Source organism: Carassius gibelio, chromosome B9, assembly GCF_023724105.1.
Source record: "Carassius gibelio isolate Cgi1373 ecotype wild population from Czech Republic chromosome B9, carGib1.2-hapl.c, whole genome shotgun sequence".
NCBI classification, from domain to species: domain Eukaryota; kingdom Metazoa; phylum Chordata; class Actinopteri; order Cypriniformes; family Cyprinidae; genus Carassius; species Carassius gibelio.
In genome coordinates this window covers 3,723,318-3,744,172 of record NC_068404.1, presented here as the reverse complement: position 1 = coordinate 3,744,172, position 20,855 = coordinate 3,723,318, and the positions used below count along the sequence as shown (strand labels likewise).

Here is a 20,855-nt window from a genome sequence, read left to right as displayed (position 1 = left end):
ATTTGAAATGTTTCCTTAATTGATACCAAACTTTTAAAGTGTTAAGCACCACAGGGTTTTTTAACATACAGCGAAATTTTGGTTGGAAGAGAGGAGTATATGAGGGCAGATATAGAGGATTTCGGACAGCAAGAAAGAGCTTCCAGTTTGCACCAAGGTAAATAAGGAAACTCATTCCAGCATCGTATTCTATGAATATGAATAGCCCAGTAGTAAAATTGGAAGTTCGGTAGAGCAAGACCACCACCAAACTTACATTGCTGAAGTAATGACCTGCGGACCCATGGAGGCTTCGCGCACCATATAAAGGAACTTATCATTTTGTCTAAGGAGTCAAATAAATATTTACGTAAAAATAGAGGGATTGATTGAACCAAAAAAAGAAATGTAGGTAAAACATTCATTTTAATAACATTGATCTCCCAATAAGGGAAAGAGATAGATTATTCCATCTCTGGAGATCGGATTTAATTTTAGCCAAAAGCGGGGAAAAGTTAGCAGACAGAAGACCGGAAAATGTCAGAGTCAGATTAATACCGAGATATTTGAAGCCAGAGTGACTGATATTAAAGGGCAAGTCAGTTTGTTGAAGTAATAAACCCGCTGTATTCATAGGATAACATTCGCTTTTTTGTAAATATATTTTATATCCAGAAAAAGAACTAAACGCTTTAAGAGTGGACACAATGGTAGGAAGACAGGATACTGGGTCGGATACATATAACAATAAATCGTCCGCATATAAAGATAAACGATGTTCAATGTCATTGCGAAAAACACCTTTAAAACAGGTAGAGGATCGTAACATAATGGAGAGCGGTTCAATAGCCAAGGCGAACAAAGATGGTGACAGGGGACAACCCTGACGAGTCCCTCGTTCTAATGGAAAATATTCAGAGCGGATGTCATTTGTTTGAACACAAGCTTGTGGTGATGTATATAATAATCTCACCCAATTTATAAATTTATCTCCAAAGCCAATTTTTTTTAATACGGCGAATAAATATCCCCACTCTACCCTGTCAAAAGCCTTCTTCGCATCTAATGATATTACAAGCTCAGGTAAATCTGTTGTTTGTGCCGAATAAATTATGTTTAATAGAGTACGAATATTATAAAATAAATGGCGTCCTTTAATAAAGCCATTCTGTTCTTCAGAAATAATACTAGGCAAAACCTTTTCCAAACGAAGAGCAATAGTCTTAGCCAATACCTTTACATCCACATTTAGTAATGAAAGAGGTCTATAAGAACCACAGAGGTTAGGGTCCTTGTCAGGCTTTAAGAGAAGAGATATTGATGCTTGAGTAAGTGTGGGAGGTAGTAAACCGTTTTCCAAAGATTCATTATACATCTGCAAAAGTAAAGGGGCCAATTTATCACTGAATTTCTTAAAAAACTCTACTGTAAATCCATCAGGACCAGGGGCTTTATTTGACTGCATTGCTTTGATAGAAAGCAGTAATTCTTCCAAGGAAAGAGGAGCATCCAATTCCTTCACACGGTCACAATCAATAGTAGGATTTTCAAGGTTATCCAGAAACTGATTCATCTTAGTGGTATTTGTCGGAAATTCGGATTTGTACAGAGCAGAATGGAATGACTTAAACGACGCATTAATTTCCTTAGCATCTGCGACAAGTATACCAGAAGAATTCTTAATTTGGGGTATGAGACGTGAGGTGGATTGCCTTTTTTAATGGTGTGCCAATAACCGATTAGCTTTAGCACCGTGTTCATAAAAAGTACCATGAGTTAATATTAACATTCGCTCTGCGCTGTTAGATGAAATTAGATCGAACTCTGTCTGGAGATCAAGACGCTTCTTAAATAGCTCGGGGGAGGGGTCAGATGCACATTCTTTATCAAGGTTACCGATAGCTACTAAAAGTTCTGACAGCCTTGTTTTATGTTTTTTATTGGAGTAGGAGGAATACGAGATAATCTGTCCCCTGAGAAATGCTTTCAATGACTCCCAAAGCAGTGAATATGATGTATCCTCATTCTGATTAAAAGAGAGAAACTCATCAATAGAATTGGAAATAAAATCACAAATTGTTTTATCTGCCAGTAATAAAGAATTTAGTCTCCAAAGCGGTGCAGTACATTTATGTATGGATAATTGAACATCAAGAAACAATGGAGCATGATTGGATATTAGAATGGCTGAATAATCAGTGGAAACTTTTTAGCTGAGGGATTACGATGCCTCCAAGGATCCACCAAACCACTCTGAGTCATGAAATCAGCGAAGGATCTGGACATAGAAGATTGGGATATTGTGCGGGGACTAGATCTGTCTAACACTGGGTCAAACACACAATTCAGATCACCTCCAAAAATCAACAAATGGGTGTTTAAATGAGGTATGCTGCTAAGTAGTCTATTGGCAAAATCAACATCATCAAAATTAGGTGCATAAACATTAACAAGCAACACCTTGGTCTGCATTAATGTGCCTGCCACTATGCGATACTGTATCTGACATTTTTATCTGCAATAACCTCACTAGATAGAAATTTAACTTTTTTACCAATTAAAATAGCAACTCCTCTGGCTTTGGAGTTAAAATTGGAATGGTGGATCTGCCCTATCCAGGAAGACCAGAGCCTATGATGGTCTTTAAGTCTAAGATGGGTTCCCTTTCAGTCGGTCACTCTCGACGCCACGTCGGATGACCGACGAATATGGGATATCGCTTCGATAGACCAATCTACTTCGAGTGTAAACTAAACGAGCCAATGCACATTGGCATGCAATTATTACATCCAGCTGCCGCTGATCACTGCGTGAGTATAAGAGGGCAGCAGGTGCAATGCATACCAGCTTTTCGCTTCGGAGCCGAGCGCTAGTATCGCTCTGCTCAACTGTGTCTGTTGTGAACTACGAGTTCAGCACGCTCTCGGAAGCTTCGTGTGTTGGCGAGACGGCGCTTCAGCGGCAGTCGTTCCTGTGTCGAGTGGATTGCACACTTCAGGTTGCACTACCCCTGTCGTGTTGCAAGCGGCCAATTCCCCTGTGCGCCTCAGCACTAAAAGAGCATTTCCTAAAAGAGCAAATTTCTCTAAAAGAGCTTCACGGGTGCGTCTTTATAAAGACGACGGATCGTCCTTATAAGGATGCCGTTTCACCCGTGCATTTCTGGGTGCGGTCGTTACCTGGCAACGGGTGATGGTCACGATCGCTGCCTCACGTGTCTGGGCGTCGAGCACGCTGAGGTGGCTTTCGTGGATGAGTCATGTTCTCACTGCGGGAATATGACCATCTCGGAGCTGCAAACCAGGCTCCGCTACCTTCAGGGCAGTAGCGCGAGTGGTTTGAGGGTCACAGTGCCACACCGCCACTGACCTTGCGCTTCGAAAGACGAAGGTCACCGCGAGTTCGCTGGGTCGCGCGATGTCCACATAGTGGTCCAGGAGCGCCATCTGTGGCTGGGTCTGGCAGACATGAGGGACACCGACAAGGTCCGGTTTCTTAATGCCCCAGTGTCCCAGACCGGCCTCTTCGGCGACGCAGTCGAGGTCTTGGCTCAGCAAGCCTCGGCTGCCCAGAAGCAGACTGAGGCGATCCGACACATCCTGCCCCGGCACGCACACGCACCCTCTGCCAACCTGTGGAACCAGGTGAGCCCTGCACCCCACACTCGCACCACACTCCGGCCTGCTCACAAGCCGCCCGAGTTGGGTCCCTGTGTTCCACCGCGCTGCCCCACTGCGGGTACGGCTGTGGTTCCGCTGGTCCCGCTTGTACGGTTCTTAGGCACCTGGTCAGCGCTACCCAGCCCGTCTCGCAGGCTTCTGCGAACCATCAGCCTCGGCTATGCGATTCAGATCGCCCGGCTTCCCCCCAAGCTCTGCGGTGTCCGCTACACTACAGTGAAAGCGTCCGATGCCCCTGTCTTGCGGAAGGAGATCGCAGTCCTACTGGCGAAGGCCGCGATAGAGCCGGTCCCTCCAGCCAATATGAGGATGGGGCTCTACAGCCCGTACCTCATTGTACCCAAGAAAAGCGGTGGGTTATGACCGATCTTGGATCTGCGAGTTTTGAATCGGGCCCTCCATCGGCTACAGTTCAAAATGTTGACACAGAAACGCATTTTCAGGTGCGTCGGTCCCCAAGATTGGTTTGCAGCAATCGACCTGAAGGACGTGTACTTTCATGTGTCCATACTTCCGCGCCACAGACCTTTTCTGCGGTTTGCGTTCGAAGGACTAGCATATCAGTACAAGGTCCTGCCCTTCCGGCTGTCCCAGTCTCCCTGTGTCTTCATGGAGTTGGATTCGGTTGAACAGACAGCACGCCTTACAGAGGAACATGCGCGGTCGGTGCTAGCCTGCTTGAATACGTTCAAGAGCAGGACAGCGGCCCCACTGAAACTCTTTCAGAGGCTCCTGGGGCATATGGTGGCCACAGCGGCACTTACACCGCTCGGCCTATTACATATGAGACAGCTCCAGCACTGGCTTTATGGCTGAGTCCTGAGGTGGGCGTGGAAGCGCGGCACTCACCGGGTCCAAGTTACACCGCCCTGTCGCCAAACCCTCACTCCGTGGTCAGATCTGACATTCCTATGGGCAGGGGTGCCCCTAGAGCAGATCTCCAGGCATGCTGTGGTTTACACGCATGCCTCCACCACCGCCGGGGGGGCCACGTACAACGGGCATGCAGTCTCAGGGGTTTGGACGGGCCCGCAGCTGCAGTGGCACATCAATTGCCTGGAGTTTTTAGCAACGCACCTTGCCTTGAACCGTCTCAAAGGTCTCTTACGAGGCAAGCCTGTGCTGGTCCGATTGGACAACACTGCGAATGTTGCGTACATCAACCTCCAAGGTGGTCTGCGCTCTCGTCGCATCACGCAACTCGCCCGACACCTCCTCCTTTGGAGTCAGAAGGTTCTGAGGTCACTTCGTGCCGTTCACATTCCAGGCCTGCTCAGTCGTACAACCGATGAGCTGTCTTGAGCAATGCTCCCGGGAGAATGGCGACTCCATCCCCTGATGGTCCAGCTGATTTGGAGGCGGTTCAGAGCCGCTCAGGTAGACCTGTTTGCTGCTCCAGAGACCTCTCACTGCCAGGTTTTCTACTCCCTGACCGAGGGAACTCTCGGCACGGACGCACTGGCACACAGCTGGCCGCGGAGCCTACGCAAGTATGCGTTTCCCCCAGTGAGCCTTTCTCGCACAGACATTGTGCAAAGTCCGGGAGGACGAGGAGCAAGTCTTGCTAGTAGTGCCATATTGGCCTACTCGGACCTGGTTCCCCAAACTAGTGCTCCTCTCGACAGCCCCTCCTTGGCCAGTTCCTCTGAGGAGGGATTTACTGACTCAGAGATGGGGCACCATTTGTCACCCACGTCCAGACCTTTGGAAACTCCATGTTTGGTCCCTGGACGGGACGCGGAGGTTCTAGGTGACCTACCCCAAGAGGTAGTTAACACCATCACTTCGGCAAGAGCACCGTCTACGAGACACGCCTATGCCTTGAAGTGGAACCTGTTCGTTGAGTGGTGTTCTTCTCGCCGAGAAGACCCCCGAAGATGCCCGATTGCGGTCGTGCTATCCTTTCTGCAGCAAGGGTTGGAGCGAAGGCTGTCTCCCTCCACCCTCAAAGTCCAGGTTGCCGCTATTGCTGTGTACCATGACCCTGTGAATGGGAAGTCTTTGGGTAAGCATGACCTCATCATCAGGTTCCTTAGAGGGGCCAGGAGGTTAAATCCATCCCGGTCCCCCTGTATACCCTCTTGGGACCTGTCTCTAGTGCTTAAATCACTACAGCAGGCCCCATTCGAGCCTTTGCATTCAGTTGAGCTAAAGTTTCTTTCATTTAAAACTGTGCTCCTGCTTGCACTGGCCTCCATCAAGAGGGTAGGGGACCTGCATGCATTTTCGGTCGACGATTCATGCCTAGAGTTCGGGCCGGCTGACTCCCAGGTAATCCTGAGGCCCCGGCCTGGCTACGTGCCCAAGGTTCCCACTACACCCTTCAAAGACCAAGTGGTGAACCTGCAAGCGCTGCCCCTGGAGGAGGCAGACCCAGCCCTGGCTTTGCTTTGACCTGTTCGAGCATTAAGGTGCTACGTGGACCGGACGCAAAGCTTCAGGACCTCAGACCAGCTCTTTGTCTGTTACGGAGGCCGGCAGAAGGGGAATGCCGTCTCTAAGCAGAGGATGGCCCACTGGATTGTGGATGCCATAACCCTGGCTTATCAGGCTCAGGATGTGCCCTGCCCGTTCAGGTTGCGAGCTCACTCAACTAGAAGTGTTGCATCCTCCTGGGCGCTGGCTCGTGGCGCCTCGCTGACAGATATTTGTAGAGCTGCGGGCTGGGCGACCCCTAACACGTTCGCTAGGTTCTATGGCCTTCGTGTAGAGCCGGTATCCTCCTGTGTTCTCACCTCAGACGGGTAGTGGCACTGAGAGGCCCCGGTTAGTGTTGGCTTGCTAAAACTGCTCCAGAGTGTCCGTACTGTAGACCCTGTTGAGATCCTCCATCACCCTAGGCAGCTGGACGCGGCGGAACGTCCGGCGCCAGGCCTTCATGATGAATCTGTGAGAACCATGGAAGGCTGGGCTCCATATTGAGACCTAAGCGGTACTCGTATGTGTATAGTCCACGGTATAGCCTTAGAGCCCGTGTTTCCCCGGCAGACTTCTGCCTTCCCAAGAGGGTTTTAATCACCTCAAATTTCTCCGTATACTCCTAAACGGATGCTATATGTGTATTTGCCTCCGAGACCTCCTTCGGGAAGGATGGGGCTTCCGCAGCTTCCCGGCTCCAAGCGGACCGGGTACGTTTTCCCAGTGTTATCCAATCTCACCCAGTGAGGTAGTGCTTTGACAATGGTGAGTGGAGCTACTTGTTCTGAGCCCCGGCCTACACCTAATAGGGGCGCAGGCGGCTCGCACAGGGCACTGGAAGGGGCAGCACCCATGGCGCTTTGATAGGGATCCCATATTCGTCGGTCATCTGACGTGGCGTCGAGAGTGACCGACTGAAAGGGAACGTCTCGGTTACGTATGGTAACCCTCGTTCCCTGAAGGAGGGAACGGAGACGCCACGTCCCGTCGCCATGGTTGCTGTACCGCCGCTGAGCTGCCGGGTTCGAAGCGAAAAGCTGGTATGCATTGCACCTGCTGCCCTCTTATACTCACGCAGTGATCAGCGGCAGCTGGATGCAATAATTGCATGCCAATGTGCATTGGCTCGTTTAGTTTACACTTGAAGTAGATTGGTCTATCGAAGCGATATCCCATATTCGTTGGTCATCCGACGTGGCATCTCCGTTCCCTCCTTCAGGGAACGAGGGTTACCATACGTAACCGAGACGTTTCCTGCAAAAACACAATGTCAGCGCTAAGCCGCTTCAGATGGGTAAAAACCCTGGATCTTTTAACAGGATTGCTCATACCTCGTATATTCCAAGTGAGAAAACGAATTGGCTTGCCCGTATTGGGATTCAAATTAACATTAGCAGAACACATTTAGAATAAATAAGAAAACCAAAAAGCCAGGGTGAGTGACCTCCCCAAATTCCCACCCATACACACACATAACCCCATGTACCCACAAACACCAAAACAAAGTCTCCATAAGGGAAAACCAGGAAAAACTGTCGCCACAACAGTGACAACTCGGAGAATCACTTAAGGTAAACCTAAGAGACACTCCCACGGACTAAATTGGCATTAAGGTTCAGCTAATACTGATATACCCCATAAAGGGTCGATTTAACAGTAATAAAATATCAAGTGCGTTTGGTAACTAGGCCTAATTTAAATTGTAAAAAAAAAATATAAACACTTGGCTCATCATAACTAAACTTATATTATAAACATAACATTGAGCTAAAGTAGAGCGTTATTGCACCTCGATTTAAATTCTCCAAAGAAATTATAAAGAGAGATGAAGGAATCTTAAATTAAGAAATAAATAGGCCTAACCTAACGTTAAATATATAAACACAGAATGTAAACAATATTCGAATGTTCTAATTAAAGATGGACGTTAAGAATCCATCCAGCTGATCAGCGCATGATCTTAATACACGACTGGAAATCCTGTCTGGGCCAGCCACTTTCCTGATGTTTACACACTTCAGACCTCGACGAACATCGTCCTCCGATACAGTGATTGTGCTCGCGTCACTGACGCCGCTGTTGTCTTCCTTCGTGCACGTCGGCAGACGGTTGATATTGCCAGAGTCGTTTGCTACGAAACATGCATACAAGTTGATTGATGACTAATATGAGGCAGGACAACAACTTACTGCATGATGGAGCCTAGAGAATATCCCTAAAATGCAAGATATGGGACAAAATGCCAGTTTGCTATTGTGTCCCATATTTACATCACATAGTTAAGAAATATCACACTGATAGAGCTGTGCAATATCACACTAGTGCAATTATGGTACTCATCTTATACAAGAGTTCATTAAGAAGTTAATATTGTGTTATTTTGTTGTCTGTTTTGCTCAGTTTTGCCAACCAAAATATAAAGACAAATCAGAACTGTTCGTCCCTGAGCAACCCACAGCGGCATTTCATTTCTTAATCCACATTTTGAACAAATTTGGTGAACCATTTGGCACGCTGAACCATTGGCATTTGCGTTGGCTTTGAAGTGGCGCTGCACAGACCGATCGGAGTATGACTAAAAAGTACCGTGAAAGCAATTAAAAAGCACAAGGAGTCGTCCGCTCCCTAAACTCTTGTGGTTCACATCGATCAGTCTGATGGTGATGATCCACTTCAAGTCGAACAAGCCTAATGATTCAATGAACCATTCATAAAGAACCATTTACTTCACTCCTGAATGAATCAGCCATTTGAATGAATCGAATGAATAAATTACTTAATCATTAAGCAGTTTTAAATTATTAAAGTTATAGTTCACCCAACAAAATATGACAATTCTGTCATCATTTACATAAGAGTATATGTAATACATTTTATCAAACAAAATATTTCTTGCTGAATCTACTTTTGTGATCTCTGTTTGATGCTTTGCACAACAATGACCATAAATGATCTTTTCAGAGAAATTTCTCCAAATTGATATGTGATTAATCATCCTGTAATTAATTCGATTAAAAATGTTAATCGCTTACTAGCCCTAATAAAGTATTTGTATCTGTCATGATCTGTTCTTCGAACTGACATTAATTAACCACACAGACTTTCACACTACACAGTACACCCTGGACAACATTTCCCATGATCCACTGCACCAATCACAAATTTACCTGATAACAATGCACCTGAGAACAATCACACACACAGCACAATCATCAGACACGCTTTATAAGCGTTGGACTTCTCACACACTACGGAGTATTGTTCTCTACATATCCCTTCTCTAGTGATAGCTGTGATACCAAGACATTCTGTGTTTGTTTTCATTGTCTTGTCTTAGTTTCTAGTTTTCATAGGCTTGTTTTAGTTTATAGTTTTCATAGTTTAGTCTTTTTCTTGCTTTGCCCTGTTACTTGTGTTTTCACCCTTTGCTCTGGATTCTGGATTACCCCTCTTGCTTAGCCCTCTGGATATTGTTCACTCATTGAAGACCCACACTTGACCTAGGATTATTCTTGTGTCTTGTCCTTTATATACCTGTTGACCATTGTTTGACCAATTAAAAAACTTGCACATGGATCCGCACATCTCGTGTCTCTCTTTTTTTGTACCAAATTAGACACTTGTATGATTTATTTTCACACAAAATGTGTTGCTCCATAGATGTCATAGATGTTCAATACAAACCTATATATTTTTTCTTCAATCATACATGAAAAGCACATGTCTTGTTTGGTTCGACTGAATTGAACTCTTCTGGGCATGTGTGAATACAGCAATCAAACCAAAGACTGCATGACCTTAGCACATGTGTAGTTTTGTTTACAATTTCTGGTTCATTTGCAAGAAGGGCCGTGTGAAAGCGAACCACACCAGACAAAATGAAATAAAATTATGTATTTGGTCTGGACCAAAGCAAGTGAAATAGCTTGGTGAAAATTCCTGGTGCGAATAAAACCCTCAAGTCTAACAGAAGTTAAATTTGGATACATAACTAGTTTGCATCTTAAACATCTCACATCTTAAATTAGTTTTTTTTTTTTTTTTTATGTGGTTTTACTGTGAACTACAAGGTATACTGTTAACTACTGTATACTGTTACTGTTAGCTATAAATGTCTAGCCCACTTTTTAGTTTATATAAGTAAACTTTGAAGTATACTTCTGAAGGTTTAATATTCTTTGACAATGCAGATATACTTTATTTATTTATTTAAGTAATCTTATTTTTTTTTTTCATGTACAATTTTCTATTTAAGTAAGTAGACTTTCAGTAAACTCGTGTTCAAAACCAGTGGATTTATACCTTTGATTTATGTAGTACATAAAAAGTGTAAATTCTTTGTAACTAAATTTAGTAGAAGTCAGAATTAATCAATATATAATATATAATAAATATATATTCTATATTTTTTGTTACATAAACAGTGAACTAAAATATACAGTCGTATTTAAAAAAAGTGTACTAACAGCACAATTGAAATATCTTATTTTTTCTGTAAAGGAACCTATGTGTAATTTGATATTTTTATTGCATTGATTTATCGGTGTGCAAGAGTGATGTTGCTGGTATGTGTGATATTTTCCGTGTGATATGTACCTCTGCATCGTACTCAAACATCTGGTTTCCTTTCATGTGGTGGCACTTCAGCATAACAACAGGTCCATTAAGCCGCGATGCATCCAGGCACAGGTCATCGGTTCGGATCTCTTTGTCAGCCGTATATGAGAACACCTGCAAACAGATTCATCAGCTGGGAATTAATTACTGTTTGTTAATTTGTGGGAAATTACTGACTTTATTTATTTTTATACTTTATTACTTTCATATATAATCTACATTTCAGCACTTGTGTTACCCAATCTTTAAATTTAGCAACAATAATTAAAAGGATTAACCAAAAATTCAGCTATCAAGCTGCATTGTCTACTCTGTTGTGTGATATTTATTTATATACATTGCCATACTGTAGACTGGTTTAGATCGCTATGACTAATGTTGACCAACAATTTCCATTTTTGATCGAACTAATGTGTTTAGTACATTTTTTTATTAGTTTTATGTTACATTTTAAAAGTGTTTGTACAGTAACCCTTTAATTTGACAACTTTTTTACCTGGTTTCCGCCCATTCCATGACAGTTGAAGAAGCCAACCTTTTCATTCTCTTTCCGGCCCATGTTATCCACACACTGATTTGTCTCAACATTTCTAATCTAATAAGATAAAAGGAAAAAGTCTGATGATTTCATACAATGCACTGTTGTTTTAATCAAGTGCTGTGTGTAAGTCATAATTTTTTTTACAGTTGAACATTAGGGATTTATGAGACAATAGAACTGGTGAAAAGAACTGCTCAACATAACTATAACAACATTGGCTGGGCAGGAAGTTTTGTATTGCAGAGGTCTTGGCATAACCACACTCTTAAAGCTGCCTATTTAGTGTTCAAAATGACAAACTCAAGCAATTTATTAACAACTCTGATTATTTTAATGGCCATGTCAAACAAGAAAAGTGAAACTCTAACCTCCCCGAGTGAGTAGTATCTGCGTGGAATCTGAGAGTCGGGGTAGATGTTTTCCAGGTACCATGAGAAGGGTTTACACTTCAGTGATTCTCTTAAAGCCTTCCGCGAAGAAACATCGCCATAATCCACTCGAACCACACCTGGAGAAACACACACCATCAGCCTCCATAACATTCATCATATACAGGCCTTTCAAATCAGTGAAATGTGAACACATGACCCTCTTTTGCAAGTCACTTGGGATAAAATGAAGTTGATGGGTCTTGAACTGTTAATTCAAACATTCCCCAATGTTTTTCTTAGACTCATATTACATGCCTAAAATACAATGCAATGACATATTCAACCATTTACTGTCTCAATTCAAAAGCACCACATCTTTCAGTACAGACACTAGAGGGAGCTTCAACATCACGTTTTATCACGTTTCTCAGTAAATGCTAAATTGATATAAATTGATGGAATAAAATTACACCCATCCAAACTGCATATCCTCTTGAAGGTCACAAGGATACCAGAGCCTTTCCCAGTGTTACAGTAAAACTGTGCGTGTGTATACGTGTATGTATACATTCAGACCCATCAGCAACCAAATTTAATTCTATTTTTCATTTCATTTCATATTAAACAAACATGCACATTTTGGGATGATGTAGATGGCTGGTCTCTTCTATGTATGCGACTGCAGAGAGGGTAACACCCCCCCCCCCCTACACACACACACACACACACATCCACACAGAGAGAGCTGCCTCGGCGATCAGAGCACACACTGATAGCTGAAGCGTCAGGCATTTGCGTCTTTCTGCTGAGTGTTGTCTTTCTGCATTTCTTCCTCAGTCTGGTGTTTTCTCTCTTCATATCTTTGCTGCTTTGTTTTGTGACCTCTTCTCTCTCTGTCTGTCTTTGTCTGTGGTGCAGATGATAAATGATCTTGTGTGTTTCAGTAGAAGCCTTGGGGCAGAGCTGCTCTCATATGCGATCACTGGGTCTAAGTTATGTGCTATCACTCCCCTCTGAGCTCAGTCCACATTTAAAAGAATACTTCATACACAACATTTCACAATAATTTACAAACCTGATTCCAAGAAAGTTGAGACACTGTACAAATTGTGAATAAAAACAGAATGGAATGATGTGGAAGTTTCAAATGTCAATATTTTATTCAGAATACAACATAGATGACATATCAAATGTTTAAACTGAGAACATTTATTATTTTAAGGGAAAAATAAGTTGATTTTAAATTTCATGGCATCAACACATATCAAAAAAGTTTGGTCAAGGCCATGTTTACCACTGTGTGGCATCCTCTCTTCTTTTTATAACAGTCTGCAAACGTCTGGGGACTGAGGAGACAAGTTGCTCAAGTTTAGGAATAGGAATGTTGTCCCATTCTTGTCTAATACAGGCTTCTAGTTGCTCAACTGTCTTAGGTCTTCTTTGTCGCATCTTCCTCTTTATGATGCACCAAATGTTTTCTATGGGTGAAAGATATGGACTGCAGGCTGGCCATTTCAGTACCCAGAACCTTCTTCTACGCAGCCATGATGTTGTAATTGATGCAGTATGTGGTCTGACATAGTCATGTTGGAAAATGCAAGGTCTTCTCTGAAAGAGACGACGTCTGGATGGGAGCATAAGTTGTTCTAGAATTTATATATACCTTTCAGCATTGATGGTGCATTTCCAGATGTGTAAGCTGCCCATGCCACACACACTCATGTAACCCCATACCACCAGAGATGCAGGCTTCTGAACTGAACACTGACAACAACTGGGGATGTCCTTGTCCTCTTTAGTCCGGATGACATGGCGTCCCAGTTTTCCAAAAAGAACTTCAAATTTTGACTTGTCTGACCACAGAACAGTTTTCCACTTTGCCACGGTCCATTTTAAATGAGCCTTGGCCCAGAGAAAACACCTGTGCTTCTGGATCATGTTTAGATGGCATGGTGGATTGTGTTCACCGACAGTGTTTTCTGGAAGTATTCCTGGGCCCATGTTCTGATTTCCATTACAGTAGCATTCTTGTCTTTGATGCAGTGCCGTCTAAGGGACAGAAGATCACAAGCATTAACTGACAGAGATGTCAGTTCCATCCAGTATGGTTTTCCAGCCTTGACCCTTACGCACAGAGATTGTTCCAGATTCTCTGAATCTCTGGATGATGTTATGTACTGTAGATGATGATAACTTTTCAAACTCTTCACAATTTTTTTTCTGAGAAACTCCTTTCTGATATTGCTCCACTATTTTTAACCACAGCATTGGGGGAACTGGTGATCCTCTGCCCATCTTGACTTCTGAGAGACACTGCCACTCTGAGAGGTTCTTTTTATACCCAATCATGTTCCCAATTGATCTAATAAGTAGCAAATTTGTCCTCCGGCTTTTCCTTAACTTTTCCAGCCTCTTATTGCTACCTGTCCCAACTTTTTTGGAATGTGTAGCTCTCATGAAATCCAAAATGAGCCAATATTTGGCATGACATTTCAAAATGTTGCACTTTCAACATTTGATATGTTATCTATGTTGTATTGTTAATAAAATATACGTTTATGAGATTTGTAAATTATTCCATTCCTTTTTTACTCACGATTTGTACAGTATCCCAACTTTATTGGAATCGAGGTTTGTACTTACTCTCACTGTGTGTGTGTGTGTGTGTGTGTGTGTATCTATATATATATATATATATATATATATATATATATATATATATATATATATATATATATGAATAATTACTTGTATATTTCAATCTGTTCTTTTCGGAAAGCCATCATATGGGTTCAGAATACTTTAATATTGTCCATGAATTATATAAACAACTTAAATACTGGTTTAACGGTGCTGTTTTGTCCTTTTTATAGCTTGACTGCATAAATAACTATTTTATTGTATGAGAAATACTGTGAATAAACTGTCTTCATAGGTATTCTTGTACAGAACTTTGACAGGTGCCTCAGACAAAGTGCAGCCTTGTGTCTTTGGGTGTTTCAAATAAATGTGTTTTAGACCCAATAAGACCTTTTTTTTATCCTATATTGACTGATTACAGAAAATCATTTGAAGCGTGACAACATGGGTAAAAAAAAATTAGCTAACATTAAATATTAAAAAGAAGTATGATTGTGTAAAAATATAAAAAAAATATTATCTATAAAAGATAAAGCATACATTTAGAGGGCATCATTTGAAAATATGTGCATAATAAGACATAATTTTACATCTTTGCTTGTAATTTTTAATTTGTCATCTCTGACTCTGATCTTGTTTTTCTTTAAAAAATAAAAAAATAAATAAATAAATAAATAAATTGTGATTAATGAAATGGAGCAGAAAACAACGGAGCATGCTGTTGCCAGATAATGAATAGAGAAAACAATCTAAATGCAACTGATTCCATACTACTCAGATAAATCAACCATAACTGTATTTTTAATAATTAATGAAAATGCATGGGGGGAAATCTCCCAAAATTGTGACATACACAAAGGCAACATTATCTGGAAACATGGGTTAAAATGTAGCTAAAATACGTACAGTATTGTTCAAAATAATAGCAGTACAATGTGACTAACCAGAATAATCAAGGTTTTTCGTATATTTTTTTATTGCTACGTGGCAAACAAGTTACCAGTAGGTTCAGTAGATTCTCAGAAAACAAATGAGACCCAGCATTCATGATATGCACGCTCTTAAGGCTGTGCAATTGGGCAATTAGTTGAATTAGTTGAAAGGGATGTGTTCAAAAAAATAGCAGTGTGGCATTCAATCACTGAGGTCATCAATTTTGTGAAGAAACAGGTGTGAATCAGGTGGCCCCTATTTAAGGATGAAGCCAACACTTGTTGAACATGCATTTGAAAGCTGAGGAAAATGGGTCGTTCAAGACATTGTTCAGAAGAACAGCGTACTTTGATTAAAAAGTTGATTAGAGAGGGGAAAACCTATAAAGAGGTGCAAAAAATGATAGGCTGTTCAGCTAAAATGATCTCCAATGCCTTAAAATGGAGAGCAAAACCAGAGAGACGTGGAAGAAAACGGAAGACAACCATCAAAATGGATAGAAGAATAACCAGAATGGCAAAGGCTCAGCCAATGATCACCTCCAGGATGATCAAAGACAGTCTGGAGTTACCTGTAAGTACTGTGACAGTTAGAAGACGTCTGTGTGAAGCTAATCTATTTTCAAGAATCCCCCGCAAAGTCCCTCTGTTAAAAAAAAGGCATGTGCAGAAGAGGTTACAATTTGCCAAAGAACACATCAACTGGCCTAAAGAGAAATGGAGGAACATTTTGTGGACTGATGAGAGTAAAATTGTTCTTTTGGGTCCAAGGGCCACAGGCAGTTTGTGAGACGACCCCCAAACTCTGAATTCAAGCCACAGTACACAGTGAAGACAGTGAAGCATGGAGGTGCAAGCATCATGATATGGGCATGTTTTTTCCTACTATGGTGTTGGGCCTATTTATCGCATACCAGGGATCATGGATCAGTTTGCATATGTTAAAATACTTGAAGAGGTCATGTTGCCCTATGCTGAAGAGGACATGCCCTTGAAATGGTTGTTTCAACAAGACAATGACCCAAAACACACTAGTAAACGGGCAAAGTCTTGGTTCCAAACCAACAAAATTAATGTTATGGAGTGGCCAGCCCAATCTCCAGACCTTAATCCAATTGAGAACTTGTGGGGTGATATCAAAAATGCTGTTTCTGAAGCAAAACCAAGAAATGTGAATGAATTGTGGAATGTTGTTAAAGAATCATGGAGTGGAATAACAGCTGAGAGGTGCCACAAGTTGGTTGACTCCATGCCACACAGATGTCAAGCAGTTTTAAAAAACTGTGGTCATACAACTAAATATTAGTTTAGTGATTCACAGGATTGCTAAATCCTAGAAAAAAAAAAATGTTTGTACAAAATAGTTTTGAGTTTGTACAGTCAAAGGTAGACACTGCTATTTTTTTGAACACACCCCTTTCAACTAATTGCCCAATTGCACAGCCTTAAGAGCGTGCATATCATGAATGCTGGGTCTTGTTTGTTTTCTGACAATCTACTGAACCTACTGGTAACTTTTTTGCCACGTAGCAATAAAAAATATACTAAAAACCTTGATTATTCTGGTTAGTCACATTGTACTGCTATTATTTTGAACAATACTGTACATGCAATGAGTCTACAAATAATTTAAAAAAAGATATGCATACTTTTACATATAATTTGTCAATATTTTTTAATTTTTCATCTCTAATTTTGGGATCTAATTTTGTGTTATATCTGGTTGAAAAAGTCTCTACTTGCCAGGCTTTAGGTTTCCTTTTTAAAAATGTACTAATGCACCAGGGGTTCAGCTGAAAAGTGATTCTGGTAGAAGATTTTACACAATACACATCTAGTGTGAATATTGTTCTAAACATCTGCTTGTGTAATCCAAGTGCTGAATAGAGGATGTCTTAAACATTAGAAATAGCTTTCAGGTACATGCAGGTAAATATTGACTGAACCTTCTTTGTCAGGTGGGCTATTCCTATAAATGTGTACAATTTGACACAAAAAATCTCTTCAAATCATTTTTTTTTTCAGAACAGCCATTGCCATAGACTGACCACACTATTTATTCATCACACACATACACACACACCTCAGTCCGCAGACCACGACACAGCACCACTGGGATAACTTTCCAGGAACAAGCTCCGCCTGTGCTCCACATTACCACAGAGTTCCTCCTGAATCTTACCCTCTCAAGTGAACTGACAGAGGTTTCAGTAAAGACTAATCTCATTATTGCCCTTGTAAAGGATACTGAGACTTTCTAACCCCACTATAGCACTACATTTCCCAGTCTCCCTAGGGGCGAGATGCAGATAGAAAAGCAGAATGATCATGAATACGTGAGCAGGAGAGCAGAACTCCGACACTTAGCACAATGCCAGGCATGAATAAAAAAGGGAAAATCTCTCATCAGGGTGAAATATCTGTCCCTATAGCAGAACTGCTTGTGGACTGTCATCAAAACGTCCGTATCAGCAAATATGAGCAAGTAAAATTGTTTTAGGGGGATGTGGCACTGTAGTCACTGTTAAAGTTGAATGGGGATAAAATATTGATGTTTCATGGTAGGAAAGATGTTTTGTAGAAGAACTATATATATAAATTATATACGAAATATATTTATTTATTTTTCCCCATTGTTCTTCAAAAGAAATATGAATAAAACTTTCACTTCTGTCTTTCATTTAAATAGCTTGCAAGGATCATATTTTATTCAATTTCACTTTTAAATTATGTTTTTACTTTTAACTTTTATCTTAACTGTTTTATTTACTTATTAAATCTTGCTTAGTAAATGTTATTTTCAGACCTTGATAGTAACTAAACCTGAACATTTGTTTGCATATTGTTTGCGTATTGTTGTGTCATCAACAATAAAGAACCATCAAGCTGGCACTTATTCTGGCACTGACTTACACACTATAGCATATGTATACTTGATTCAAATGTAAATTCAAATGTAAACCGCAGATTTATTTGTTATAATTTCTAATATTTCTTTGTTTCTAAGTTGGTAGAAAATGCGCCTCTGGGCGGGTCCATGGTGTGCGATGATTTGCTTATTACACACAACATGACAAATATTATAAACGAGGATTGCAGTGTAAAAGAATATTATTGTGTAGGCTACATACATATAAAAATGTAATGATGGATAATTTGTGTATTAGAATTAGGCTACCTATTTGCAATTCAGCCTATTACTACTTATAATGATGAATGAAATTGGCTAATTAATTGAACAATCGTGCCAATACACACACATACTGTATATATTAACTGACTCATAGCGCCGAGCTATTTGAAAGCCAGAAAGATTGACTGGCCACTTAACAGGTAATTTCAGCAAAACATCACTCGTTGTACTCCTCAGTTTAATGTGTTTAATAAGTCAGTGTATTTTATAATGTTATGCATTTTCAAAGATGAGGACACAATCACTGCTACTTCATCCCACGCCTTCTTCACCTCGGGAAGCTTTGGTGGATGCCTGCTTGTCCCGTAGATGATCTGCTCGCGCGCTTTAACTTTACGCAAGAGCAATCCGATTTCTTCGCTTGAGAAGCATTCAGCTTTTCCACCAACAAATTCCACCTTGTAAATAGCGATCCGCCCTGGCGCAAGTGCATGTTGCTCTTAGAGGGAATGTGAGATGACACTCTGATTGGTGTATTGAACGTTACTCAATAAGAAAATAGGGACAACCTATTCTAAAACAGACCGTTTTTCCATCATTAAAATAGCAAAAGTGGATTTGGACACGCCCTGAGTGCACCTGCGCCGTGCGGCTTTACACTTTGCATTTAGATCGTTAAAATAGGGCCCCTAGACTGAGAGACCTTTAAAGGCTTTGCAGGTGAGTTAATTAGCTGATTAGAGTGTGGCACCAGGTGTCTTCAATATTGAATCTTTTCAAAATATTCTAATTTTTTAAGATACTGATTTTGGGATTTTCCTTAGTTGTCAGCTATAAACATCAAAATTAAAAGAAATAAACATTTGACATATATCAGTCTGTGTGTAATGAATGAATATAATATACAAGTTTCACTTTTTGAATGAAATAAATCAACTTTTTGATGATATTCTAATTATATGACCAGCACCTGTATATAATCTTTTTTTCTTTTCTTTTTTTTCTTTTTTTTTACGTTTTCTGTAAGGGTTAGGTTTAGGAGTAGGGTTGTTGTAGACCTATGAGAACACATTCAGCTTTAACGGGTCATATTCTGAATTCACTAGCTCACAATTGTTAAAGAATTGGCTTGGCAGAATTGTTGTGTCATCTAAATTTCACTTTTGCCATTTATTTTACATTTATCTATAAAGATATGCTTGAAAGTAGTCAAAACAACCAAACGTAACGCCACAAAGATTATGTGATGCTGCATCTCAGTAAATGTCATTCATCGAGGATCACCTGGTGAGATGATGTAGAAGAAATCTTTGAACTCATCCATCCAGACTTCAGCCAATCGTCTGTTGTTCTTGTTGATCACCTGACCAGTTCCACCAGGGAAGCTGTACGGTGTGGCCTTCCTGAACACATGGCCTACATGAGAACACGTGACTATCTCCAGAGATCCTCCACACTGCCAGATCTATTCACAGACATACAAAGGAAAAACAGAATTAAGATTCATCAGGAATCTTGTCTACATACAATTACAACATACAAATTCCAGCATGTATTTAAGAATATAATATTGCAGAACATCATAGTTATGTAAGACACTTATGACCCCTGCCACTTTAAAATGTTTTAAACTACTGAAAAATGTAGCTCTCACCCTAAAAGACATCTCAAGGTTTTCCCCTCCCCATATGTCCATGCCTGAATCATAGGTGCCAATCTCTTCAAAATAAGTCCTGTCAATAGAGAACAGACCTCCTGCCATTGTGGGAGTTCTGTGGAAAAGATTCAAACAAAACCTAATTAGTGAGTGACATAACATTCAGCCAAGTATGGTGACCCATACTCAGAATTCATGCTCTGCATTTAACCCATCCAAAGTGCACACACACAGCAGTAAACACACAACCAGAGGAGTGGGCAGCCATTTATGCTGCAGCACCCAGGGAGCAGTGCCTTACTCAAGGGCACCTGAGTCATGGTATTGCCAGCCCAAGACTCAAATCCACAACCTTAGGTTAGGAGTCTAACCATTAGGCCATAACTTCCCAACAAACAATTTTTGGTTCCACTGGGGCTCAAACCCACAAACTTCTGCATGTAAAGCAGATATGATAACCACTACAATATGGAGCCACTTACATCACAACTAAAAGAACCTTACACTTATATATATATACCCACCATCAAGTGATGTGAACCACTGTAGCTTGTGTAAGAGAATCCTCTGATCAACAACCTTCTTTATAGGGTTATTTATTCTTTGTAGAGGATCAATAAATATCAATCAAATGACTACTAATATGATGTATAGATGCAATGTGTAATATACAGGTGCATGTCAAAAAATTATATTGTGGAAAAGTTGATTTACAGTATTTCAGTAATTCAACTCAAATTGTGAAACTTGTGTAAAAAATAAATTAAATGCACACAGACTGAAGTAGTTTAAGTCTTTGGTTATTTTAATTGTGATGATTTTGGTTCAAATTTATCAAAAACACACCAATTCACAAAATTAATTCTCAAAAAATTAGAATATGGTGA

At 41.0% G+C, this 20,855-nt stretch overlaps 1 protein-coding gene across 2 annotated transcripts in view; it reads right to left on the bottom strand.

The window, feature by feature from the left end:
* galnt13 (UDP-N-acetyl-alpha-D-galactosamine:polypeptide N-acetylgalactosaminyltransferase 13) overlaps window positions 1-20,855 on the bottom strand; it is a 72,607-nt gene that overhangs the window by 19,091 nt on the left and 32,661 nt on the right. For both annotated transcript variants that reach the window (XM_052564896.1, XM_052564897.1), the window contains exons 7-11: window positions 19,966-20,083; window positions 19,596-19,776; window positions 11,604-11,743; window positions 11,191-11,289; window positions 10,674-10,808 (exon numbers count right to left, since the gene is read on the bottom strand). In XM_052564896.1, the coding sequence (XP_052420856.1) occupies window positions 10,674-10,808; window positions 11,191-11,289; window positions 11,604-11,743; window positions 19,596-19,776; window positions 19,966-20,083 (673 nt within the window). The remainder of the gene's footprint in view (window positions 1-10,673; window positions 10,809-11,190; window positions 11,290-11,603; window positions 11,744-19,595; window positions 19,777-19,965; window positions 20,084-20,855) is intronic.